This window comes from Vipera ursinii (assembly GCF_947247035.1).
Source record: "Vipera ursinii genome assembly, chromosome: 1".
In the NCBI taxonomy this organism is placed as follows: domain Eukaryota; kingdom Metazoa; phylum Chordata; class Lepidosauria; order Squamata; family Viperidae; genus Vipera; species Vipera ursinii.
The window spans coordinates 37,091,207-37,103,399 of NC_139512.1; the positions used below are offsets into that span (position 1 = coordinate 37,091,207).

General features: G+C 36.9%; 1 protein-coding gene across 5 annotated transcripts in view; it reads left to right on the forward strand.

Annotated features, from left to right (window-relative positions):
- Positions 1-12,193, forward strand: part of BCL11B (BCL11 transcription factor B) — a 150,571-nt gene that overhangs the window by 76,675 nt on the left and 61,703 nt on the right. For 3 of the 5 annotated variants that reach the window (XM_083349057.1, XM_083349054.1, XM_083349055.1), the window contains exon 3: positions 558-764. The exons of the other annotated variants lie outside the window; for them this stretch is intronic. In XM_083349057.1, coding sequence (XP_083205183.1) covers positions 558-764 — 207 coding nt within the window. The remainder of the gene's footprint in view (positions 1-557; positions 765-12,193) is intronic. 5 annotated transcript variants of the gene reach the window in all.

Consider the following 12,193-nt stretch of genomic DNA (forward strand, 5'->3'; position numbering starts at 1 on the left):
CAGAAGGAATAACCTTGTGAAACAGGAAGAAGACCCATAACCATGGCAGTGACTAGATAAAACAAATCTAAGTCCAGGCCAGAGGTGTAAACTCAGAAAGCATATCAGAAAAGACTCCCTAGTTCTCAGGATGATAAAGAGAGAGAGAGGGGAGAAGTGCATTCAAACTTGAAAGTTTCCTTTATTATAATCTTATAATACTACAAGTAGTATTTGCATGGATGGTTTCCTAGTTTGGTCTACCTTGAAAGGGTGACATCAACCATGCACTCGCAACTCACCCTCCTCCCTCCCGTTATCTTCCTGAAAACCAGGGAGCATCTTTTCTGAGATGCTTATTCACAGTACCATTACAAGGCCGAGCTCAGATTTTTCCCCCCTGTTCTCTTGGTTGTGGTTTTCTATCCAGTTCCTCAAAGTTATTCTCCTTCCTTCCATTACAGTTTGTTAAGCAAATATGTACTGTAGGTCATGCCAGCCCTACATTGCTCCTGTTCTCCATCTTTGCTTTCAAACATCGGTACCACTGACAGATTTTTCTATTGTTTTTTCCTCAGGGCCGTCCAGGCCTGCAAAGCTGCCGGCGGCCTCCATAACTGCCTCCTCCCACCCTCATGCATCAGTGATCGCACCGCCACCTCTCCGTGCTCTAACCTCAGTCCCGCCCTGCCTGAGCCTGCCCTGCTGTGGTGCGCGCGCAATCTCAGTTGGTGGGTCTCAGAGTGAGACATCAGGCACATTTGGATGTCATTGTCAGTTGTCAGGTAACAGAAACATTTTATTTTTGCTCTCTGAAGATCAGCTGCCAACGTGATGTATCTCTGGAAGCATCAGGTCCATTTGGATGTAAGGACAGAGTTAAAACACTAGAAATCTTCCTTATCATTGCTGAGACAGGAATTGAAACCAGTTTGGTCTTGTTTTGCTGGGGGTATGGGCTAGTTGATCTCAGATGTTGCCACCGACACTGGGGCTGCTGGTTTGTTTATACTTCATTGTGATCAAATGTCTAAGAATCTTCATACAAATGTGATACTCTGATATCAAGATTTCATCTCTCTGGGCTGTTTATGCTAAACTTAATTGGATAACAGTTAGCATCTGAAGTCTTTATTCGTGATGATTTGCGTTCTTCAGATCTCATTGGAACATGGCATACTTGTGGTCTGCACACTTTCCCTCCACTGCTATAAAAGCCTCTCATTAATTTTGTCTTTGTTCCATCACTGACTTGTATGGAAAGCAATGAAAGGAAAGCAATATTTATGGAAAAGACTTTGTAAATATTGAATACCACTGAAAAAGTAGTCCACTAATTTTACCCAGATTTGGCCAACACCCAAAGGAAGCTCAGCGGGAGAAGTTCAGTAATTGATGATGACCCATTGGAGTCCCTATCTTAGGATACAAGCAAAACAAGTATATTTTTATGAAGTGCATAATTTAACAATGACATCCACTGCTCCAGCATTTGATGACTGCTGGCTTTCATGACTGCTAATTAGAAGAACTGTAAGCAAGGTCTAGGTAGAGGTAACATGCCTTTGAATAATAACTGCTGGGAGAAAAGAGATTTGCCTTCAGGTTTGATTGGCCATAGTGTGAACCAGAATATTAAATGAAATTAATCTCGGCTCATATTTAGCCCTTAAAATAGCAAAGGGAAAAATCAGACTGAATTGTGGAAGAAAAACTATTTCTCAGATTCTTCTAAAATTTCATTTATTGCTTGAAGTTTGTCAAATCTTTGGTTATGCTATATATGAAATTTGAATAATGCCTTTTTGAGAGGTTCCCATTTTCCCCTTGTAATGTATAAGGCTACCATTATAAGAAAATCCTTCTAGAACAGGCATGTCAAACTCGCAACATCACATGACATTGTGTGACGTATCACGACTTTTTCCCCATTGCTGGCAATGGGGTGGGCGTGGTTTCAGCATGACGCATCTGGCCCATGGGCCGGCAGTTTGACATGCGTGTTCTGGAAGATCAGGATTGGACTTACTTCTGCTACAAATATTCATAATATAAGCAACAAAAACACACTGTCAGTGATCCACAACTTTTATATGATCTAATGAGAAATGTGTATCAAAGAGATGGATATACAAAAGAAAAGAAGTAGCAATTTCATATGGAGAAATAAAGGGAAAGAATAAAGAATAAAAGGGTAAGCAAAAAGGTAAAAATGGACCAAGCAAGAATGAATGAAATATAGGTATATGGGTTGCAATAAACATGAATTCTATACATTAGAATTCTACACGTACATTTTTACATAAATGTAAGTTGAAGGAATTTGTTTCATATTTTAACATTTTCATATCACTGTAGCTAGCATTTATTTATTGCAGCAAGTTAGCCACAGGTATTGTCTAACACTTATAGTACTTATTATTGTAATTGTACATTTTTATTTCTTTGGCATAGACTGATTTGTGAGGCATAAAAGTCCTTGCCCTAAACTATTTAAAATCTAAAATATATTATTCCCAGTAGGCCTCTGAACATGAAAAAATGGGGTTTTTTTGGAGAAATGGTAACCTTTAGATATTGTTTAGTATGTCTGATGCATTACCTGTAAAGTTTGAAAATATGTAACAAAATGTTACCAAATAACCATGATGTGCTGCTAGTATGGATGATGTTAGCTTGAACAAACGTTAGAATTTTTTTCTTATAGAGTTGGCTGGTTTTAAAGTTAAGATAAAGCAGTGTCTAGTTCTAGGCCACAATATAGCTTAGTTGTTACTTTCCAAGGTTAATGTTCATTTATTGGTTTCTTATGACCTGGATGCAGCCTTGTAATATTCATAAGACCTTCATAAAGGAAATAGTAACATAATTTTTCCATATTTTTATATGTGAATAAATGATGCTGTCATAGCATTTTAGAAAAACAATCCATATTCGGTGAAAAGGGATTACATAGGGGAAGTAGTTGGACAAAAGAGTTAAAGGAGGTTTTATTAGGTTTTAAATACAGGAAATTGGTTTTATTTTAATATCCATAACCTGCACCTCCCTGCATCCAACAAAACATGCAAAATAACAGTAATTAAAAATATATACTGACAATATAAAGTAGTGCATTAAAAAGAGAGCAAAAATTTAACACACAATCTAAAGAATGTTAAAATTTGTAGAAAAGGTAAATACTTGAAGCATAGTTAGAATATAGTGAAGGAAATAATTTTTGGGGCTTCAGAGTCCTAAAAATAAGTCAATGTCTGATGCCACCAAATATTTTTTAGAAAACAAAGATACGGTCACAATAATTAACTTTAAAGGTTCGTAGGTTTACATTTGACTTACAAGTAACTTATCTTGTTCCAAATCATTAAAGCCTTGAAAAGTAATAATTAACATCTTGTGATTCTTTTGAAAACATACCAGCCAACAGCAAGTACCCCTGGTACTATAAATATTCCAGAAAAAATATTGACATATTCCACTAAAAGGATCCATCTTAGAGTGTCTCATCTTGATTGGGAAGACAGTGGTAGAAAAACCTCTCTTCTTTGCATGTGCAAGATCTGAAAGTGCAAGGTGAGAAAATGAATGTGATAACAAAAGTTCAGTGACAAACACTGATTACATATCCTTAACTCTAGCATTTATTTGAATGATGTGCTTGGTTTATTTGAATGAGGAGTTTTACAGCTAATATTGCTAATATTTTCCCACTGTATATTTGCTTCTATGTAATTTACTTAGCGTAATATAAATATAGAGGGACGCGGTGGCTGAATGGGTTAGGATGCTGAGCTTGTCAATTAGAAGGTCGGCAGTTTGGCGGGTCGAATCACGAGTGCCGCATAACAGAGTGAGCACCTGTTACTTGTCCCAGCTTCTGCCAACCTAGCAGTTCAAAAGCACGTAATAATGCAAGTAGTATAGGGACCACTACGGTGGGAAGGTAACAGCGTTCCGTGCGCCTTTGGCGTCTAGTCATGCTGTCCACATAACCACGGAGACGTCCTCGGACAAGCGCTGGCTCTTCAGCTTTGAAACAGAGATGAGCACCGGCCCCTAAAGTTGGAAATGACTAGCACGCATGTGCGGGGGAACCTTTACCTTTACCTTTTTAATCAAGCATTACATTCAAAATGAGACAGATTTTTTCAGGCACAATGGAAAGTACATAAAATCCTTGAGTGTTTGCTTTTTAGCAGTTGGTGCATCACCTAGCTGTAATTCAGTTTTAGATTGGATATTGTAACATTATCCTGGGACACTTATATTTACCTTTATTCGTAGTGATATTTTTCTATGAAGGTAGTTAGCAGTTATACTACACGACTGATGAAAGTCCATCACATCTTAGTGTTCTTAATGGTTAAAAGTAAAAATGTCTTGGGAAATTTTTGGGTGGCTTTGCAGTAAAGGGGATAAATTAAATTTCCGTGTATTGTTATTAAAGTTTTTATCTAAGAGAACAAAGACTTATTTTCATCTACCGTCTTCTTTTTCATCCTCTCTTACTTTTATTCCAAATTCAATATATCAAGTCCCCTTCTATAGCTTTTGTTTTTATGCCATCAACTGTGACAAAGTTTAAAATCATAAGCTTACCTTTATACATACACAGCTTCATAGCATTCATATACACGTATATAAACTGTCCACATGCTTTTGTGCTACACAAAATAGTCATTTAAGTCCTAGAAACTAATAAAGCCCAATTATATTCCCTAGTAGTAGCTTTTTTTCATTAATAAATGAAAGAATTCTCATTCTGCTAGTACTAGTGCTGTTAGCTTTTCTTGAAGGAAAAGTGTGTATATCTGCTTGGAGAAATATTTTTAGATTTTTAGGCCATTTACTTCCTCACATACATGTATTTTTTTGGTACTCTTGTACTATGAATATCTTTCTCCTACCAATTCTGTTTTCCTGAAGTGTTATTTTGCCCTCTTGGAACAAAGTATTGAAAAGGAAAGGAAAGGAGAAACTCTTGCAAACCAGATCACATTTGGTGGCTCTCAGTTTGCACATCTTCCAGTTGTTCCACCACTGAAACAATCTCTCCTACTGGGTTTACCAGCTGGGCAAGTAGTACTCCCCATAAGGCCAGTGAGAGCATGTGTGTACTTTTCTGATCAAACAGGTCTGCATATAAGTTATAAATTGCTCAGCACCTGACCTCTGGAAATATTTGTAAATATTTTCTCTGTTTCTTGTCCTTAGGCTCAGGATAAGAGGTGTCTGAATAAATACGGTCTCTTTCCTCTGTTTTAGCTGTTATTCAGCACAAAATTAACTGCAATAGTTTTTTTATTACTTGGATATCTAATTTAATTTGTATGAAAACTCTGATGGTCCTTCTGTGTTATAGTCCTAGTCCTATTAGACCTCTCACTGTTACTTCCATGTAACAGCTCTGCTCCGCGAGCTGTATTGGCTTCCAGTTGTCTTCCGGGTGAGATTCAAGGTGCTGGTGATGACCTATAAAGCCCTAAATGGCATGGGTCCGGATTATTTACAGGAATACCTTTTGCCGGCATTAACTTCCCATCGTCCTGTGCGCTCCCACAGAGAGGGCCTCCTCAGGGTGCCGTCAGTCAGGGAATGTCGACTGGCGGCCCCCAGGGGGAGAGCTTTCTCTGTGGGCGCCCCTGCCCTCTGGAATCAGCTCCCTGTTGAGCTCCAGATGGCTCCCGACCTTCGCTCTTTCCGCCGTGACCTGAAGACTTGGCTATTTGAACTTGCCGGCCTGGACTAAGGGACTGGCATTTTAGATTTTAGATTTTACATTTTAGAACGTGTTTTATTGTCTAGGGCTACTTGGTTTAATTTATTTTAATTTTTGTATATTATGTGTTGTATATAGTGTTTTAATTGCCCTGTACACCGCCCCGAGTCCTTCGGGAGAGGGGCGGTATATAAATCCAATAAATAAGTAAGTAAGTAAGTAAGTAAGTAAGTAAGATAATGTGGTCCATAGGTTTATTGTGGATCAAGGGACAGTTCTTGCCCTTTCCCCAGAAATTTCCTCATGATTTGCCTATTTTTCTGAGTAGAAATCATGGACTGTTCTTTTTCTAACTATTTGGTTCTCATGTAGGATTACTGTACTTATCATAGCTCTCACATCCAAGATATTTATCATTTGCTATTCCTTTTCATTTTTTTTCTATTTCATTTTTACCAGCTGTATTTTGGCAGCAGCATATTTTCTTATTTTCTCATTTTATGACTTTTCTTGCCACAGTTGTTAAATGAATCATTGCGTTTGTTGAGTTAGTAATGTGGTTGTTGAGTGAATCTGGATTCCCCTTTGACTTTGCTTGTCAGAAGTTCTCAAAAGCTGATCACATGACTCCAGGAAATTGCAACCATCATAAATATGAACCACTTGCCAAACATCTGAATTTTGATCATGGGAATGCTGCAATGGTCGTAAGTGTAAAAAACTGTCATAAGTCACTTTTTCAGTGCCGTTGTAACTTTGAAGGGTCACTAAATGAACTGTTGTAAGTCAAAGACTACCTGTAGTTATTTCTTTTTCTGTCTTCTCATCACTGTTATCCTTGAACTTATTTTTGTTAGATTTATATACCAGCTCAGCCAGTGAGAAATCTAGATTGGACCACCCTTGCTGGAAGAAAGGAAAAGAAAAAAGTCTGATGCAATTAATACAATCTGTCTAGAAAGCTGCATTATTTCAGAAGCGTTTATGTTAATAATATGGTATGTGTTCTGCACATTTCATACTGAAACAAGATGCAGGCTTTTGTTTCATTCCAGACTGGGTTTATTAAAACCGAGGATCAATGGGAAAACAAAACAGTAATCAGAGTAGAGAATGCAAACTCATCCACATTTTTTTCATCAAGAGCTGAGGAGAACAGATAATAGTACAATTTTTGTGTTAGACCAGTTATATCATTATGCAGACCAGACACTCTAGAACTTCATTGGAAAATAGTCTGCCTTTGTTCCCCTTACATCCATTTAGGTGACAAAGATGGTAAGAAGAACATGGGCTATTTATTAAGTACATATGCAGACAAAGAACTACAAAGGCATATATTAGTACCATATATAAACAGAATTTTCCCTACAGAGTAAATACAGCTTTGAATAAGGTGAAAACTGCTGAAGTTTGGGTTTAGCAAACATTATTTATTGATTATGCTGAAATCCATATACCGTAATATCTGGAAAAATTGAATTTGTGTGCCATAGTTGCACTATGTAAAGTATGTGAACTCCCCCTCCCCAACCTAGCTCAGACAAAATCAATGCTACATTTATATGTTTTCATTTAATTTGGTCTCATAGGCAAACATGTTCAATGGCTGAATACGGTCTTGTTTTACATATTTTTAAAATATGGTTCAGATATGGATGAGTGTAGAAAATACAAACACTGCATACACAAAAGAAGTCAACCCCTGTAGGCATTAAGAAAAAAGGGAAATTTGTTTTTTGAGAATTATTTCCCCCATGTGCAGTGATTCTGCTGTTACTAAATTAACCAATTTTTTAATTTGAAAAAAGATACTTAAATTGATTCAATCTGGCAAATCATCTTTAGAGAACACATTGGATAGAAATATTAAAAGATGTTAAAAGTACATGCTTGCAACTTTTAGGCATTTGATATTGTATATTTATGTGCTCATGTTAAATTACACAGTTATCATGTAGAAGTAGTTCGTATAATCTAAACACTAAGAGAATAAAGCTGCAACAAAGACAATAGGTCCATCAATTAGAGAGTTAACTGGATTTTATTCTAATTTCCCAGTCCAAGAGCCTGAACTCTTCAAACATTCCAAATGTAGAACTAAATCAAAGAATTCTGCTTCAAATCCATACAAGATGTTGCTGTCTGTCTCTCCCCCCGCCCCTTTCTGACATGAGAAGCATTTGGAAGTATAGTTTCTTTCTTTCCTTTTTATAGCTATCTTAAAAAGGAATTTGGATGTTTAGCACAGCTGGTGCTCATTACATTATGCACTATCAATAAAATAACATGTGTAATTAATTTTTAATGTGATGCTCTATGCAGTGCTTTAAAGCAGTTACTATATGGGGGGGAGAACTGACACTGGTCAACAAGCATCAGAAATATTAAAAGAGAAAGCTCTAGTTTTGCATTTTAAAAAAGGTGTGGAAAAGAGAAAGTAGCTGTCATCAGCTCGCTGTTCCTTCGCCAGGCATAATAGTCTGGAACATTGCATATAAAATGCAAGGAGACCTGAAAAAGAAAAGTATTTAAATAACAACCTGAGCCAGGGGATACAATAGATAGATGTTTGGCTGAGATTTGTGAGACTATACTCAAATCCTCACTCTGTTGTGAAGCTTGCTGTGTGGCCTTGGGCAAGCCTTACGTTTGCTCAAAAAGGCTGTTCTCAACACCTTAAAAATGAATTTAATATGGGTAGGATACAAATATAATGGTTAAATTTGCCTAACATAGAAGCCCTTCTTTTATTTTTAATGGCCTGAGCTCTGCTCAAAAAACAAAGCCCTCATCAAAAGAGGAAGATGTATCACTGGGACTGAGAAGAAACTTTTCCCTCCTTTTGTCTACCAATCTATATTAAAACTCAGAAGCAGCTTGTAAATATTAAACAGGGGAGCCCTCTGGGAAAATACAAATTCGAATTGAAGTCTAAAAGAAAACAAAAGGGGAAGATTTTGGGATTCTTCCAAGAAAACCATTCAAAAATAATAGGAGCCTTCGCCTTTTCTTGTGGCTTTTGGTTGGTTACACTCAGAATAAAAACCAACATTTGCTTCATATTTTGGGGGGGGGGGAGTCACTAATTTGGAAGACAGAAAACCAGGAGGACTGGTAAAAGGCTTGAATCGTTTGCTCTGATAATTGACCAAATAATAAACAATCTATTTGCACTTTTGTTTTCTTCTCTTTCTCTTCTCTATAATTAGAGTGCATGCCCACTTTCAAAACCAAAACCAAATGGGGATTTTCATGATACCAAGGTGGGATGGGATAAAGAAGGGAATATCAGCAAAGGGTTCCAATTACAGTTCCTGGCAACTCCTTCCTATATCCAGGATTCTGTGTCTTTAAACATTTCATAGAAAACAATAGTTTCCTGGACAAGACATATTTTATTACAGGATGGCCATTGCAGGGGAAGATACACCTGGTGATGTTGTTGTTCCAGGCAGCTATTATAGGTAGAACAAATATCTCAGGATGTAGAATAGGTAACTTGATTGTTCAGCTGATATATTTACCTTAAGCCTCTACTACTGTATTCCTGGTTTTATCAAAATTAAAGGAACAATTTTTTTCCTGATCAAATTGGCACTGGGAAGCCATTTAAGGAATTTCGAGAGGGGCTTATAGAGTGAGGTTAATGTAGTTTAAAAACCTTTTACATTGTAAAGCATGATTTTAAAAAATGTTGAAAAAGAATTCACTACTCCTTTAAGTATGGGCTAGTTTCCCTCCTGAAATTTGAGGGAAAAAATGTCCACTTTTTTGGGGGGGGGGCGCAGGATTGTTCAGAAGTAACATCATCAATCTGGTTGAGATGCAACCTTGTTTTAAACTTTGTACTTTTAAAAAAAATGGCTTCATTTTAGAAATAGGTCCAGATTTTCAGTATGATCCTGTCCTAGTTCACATATAAAGTGATATGTGTGTAACTGTTAGAAGTAGCATGAAAAGAATGCTGGCCTGTTCCTCAGTGGCTTATTTCATTTACAGATTTGTTCCCAGATGGATTTCTCTAAATACAGCAGCTCTAAGAAAATGTCAGATGAAGCTTTTACAATTGAACATCATGCCTAAAAACATAGGCAGACCATTATACCATTTGGACAAAGATACTTCTGACTATAATATAATGCCAGAAAAATGCTGATGATTAGTTTCCAGACATGGATGGAGCAGTCAAATACTTGGGTATATTTCCTTAATCAGAAATTGGACAAAAATTTCCTTTGTTTTTTAAGCAACATCACCTTGGAAACAGAATAAACCACTATAGGTGATTTGTACTGTAAAGTCAGCTGCACTACCTTAATCTTACAACTCATCATTTTTATTTAATGCAGTCAACCAGCTGAATGACTTTTTGCAAATACTTCATTAATTTTTTTTTAAAAAACAGGAGAGGAATATTAGTCTGTTATGGGGAGCATGGGACTTTCATACACTTGTGCTCGGCACAAGTTTAGCCCTAGATTTTTTGATATACATATGTGATAACAAGGTATTTCCAGCTATTTTCTAATTATATTAATAGAAATACTTCATCTGACATATGTCAAATGATGTTCTTGTTCCATGAAAATTATCTGTCTTAGCACCTTTACTCTGCATTTAATGTGCATGTATATAGTACTAGTTTATTACTCATTGTCATTAGAAGGTAGCCAAAGATATACTTGTGTAAAAGTACACTTCCAAAACACTTTTAAAAATTGATAGAACTTTGTAGGGATAAGGCTGAATATAGTAACAGAGATGTTTATTGTTGTCAGAATTTAATTCTTAAGTCATAATAAATTGAAAATTTTGGATAGAAATATAGTATTGTCAACATTTTATTGACTGTTTTGTATCTAATAGTCTGGCATACTGCTATTGTAGAGATGGCTAAACATTTAGGAGACAGGGCTGTTCAACAGCTCTCTCTTTCTCTCTCTCTCTCTCTCTCTCTCTCTCTCTCTCTCTCTCTCTCTCTCTTTCTCTCTCTCTCCCTCTCCCTCCCTCCCTCTCTCCCTCCCTCCCTCCCTCCCTCCCTCCCTCATCTATTACTGTCAAAGTAGCCAGAGGTCAAATATACATCTGTCTGTCCATGCATTTATGCATCCATCTATCCATCCAATCATTTTACAACTTCCCCTAGAGCCTTTTCTTTTCAAAATCATTCTTGAAATGAGAGCACAAAGCAGTTAATGAAAAATGTTCTTAATATTTTGTGCAGTATTACTAATTCTTTTATAGGTCAAAATTCGAAGACCACTCAGTGCTGTCTTGAATCAAAGTGCTTCTTTCAATGTGTTGTGCCACTATTTTTGTAGCATAGAATTAATGAAATATTGAAAAATAAATATAGGAAAGAAGGGACTTTCTGGTATATCTTGTTAAGCTTAGCCAATTTTATAAGATTAGAACAACAGTTTTTAGCCTCTTTTTGTCTTCTAAAAAGTGGGAAATCAAAGCCTCAGTGATTCAGTATGATCAGTCTGACATATGAAACAAGTTTATTTTTTTAAAAAAATGAATGTCTAAAAGAATTAGAAGTCTGTGAACTTATGGAAGGTGTGAATATTTGAGGTGACAAGGACATTTGGAAAATGTCCCTAAAACTGCACTTTAAATATTTTTAATCTCTTTCTATATAAATTGTGTGAATCTCTAGTTAGAGGGACCAAGTTACACAATCTGTATAAGTAACACTTTTGATGTTCTATTTTAAAGTCAACTAGAAAGGCTATTGGCTCACACAAATAGTTCATATGTAAGAGGTAAACTTATTGATAACTGCCCTCCATTGAGTATTAATGTTCTTGATAAAGGTAAAGGTTCCCCCGCACATGCGTGCTAGTCGTTTCCAACTCTAGGGGCCGGTGCTCATCTCCGTTTCAAAGCCGAAGAGCCAGCGCTTGTCCGAGGACGTCTCCGTGGTCATGTGGTCGGCATGACTAGATGCCAAAGGCGCACGGAACGCTGTTACCTTCCCACCGTAGTGGTCCCTGTTTTTCTACTTGCATTTTTACGTGCTTTCGAACTGCTAGGTTGGCAGAAGCTGGGACGAGTAACGCGCTCACTCTGCTACACGGCACTCGTGATTCGACCCGCCAAACTGCCGATCTTCTGATCGACAAGCTCAGTGTCCTAACCCACTGAGCCACCGCGTCCCTACAGTGTTCTTGATAGTGGCAGTGAATTCCATGTAAAATAGATATTTTCATTCCTAGGATTTTCTTTATGATCTGATGAGTCTGAGGTTGTATGTTTCATATTATCCCTGATTTAGAACAACTTGTAATTTGCCAAACCAAATGTAGGCTATCAGCCAAGGAATTCAATAGGTTTTATTGTTGTTTTCCTGGGACTTCAAAAATGGGAGGAAAGCTGAGTTTGTCATAATAAGTAACAGAAATTTCCTTGCACCTGCAAAATGGAAAAGATTACACTACTGGCTGTCACAAAGTGTGTAAATCTGGGTTATGATGTTTATTACCAAAT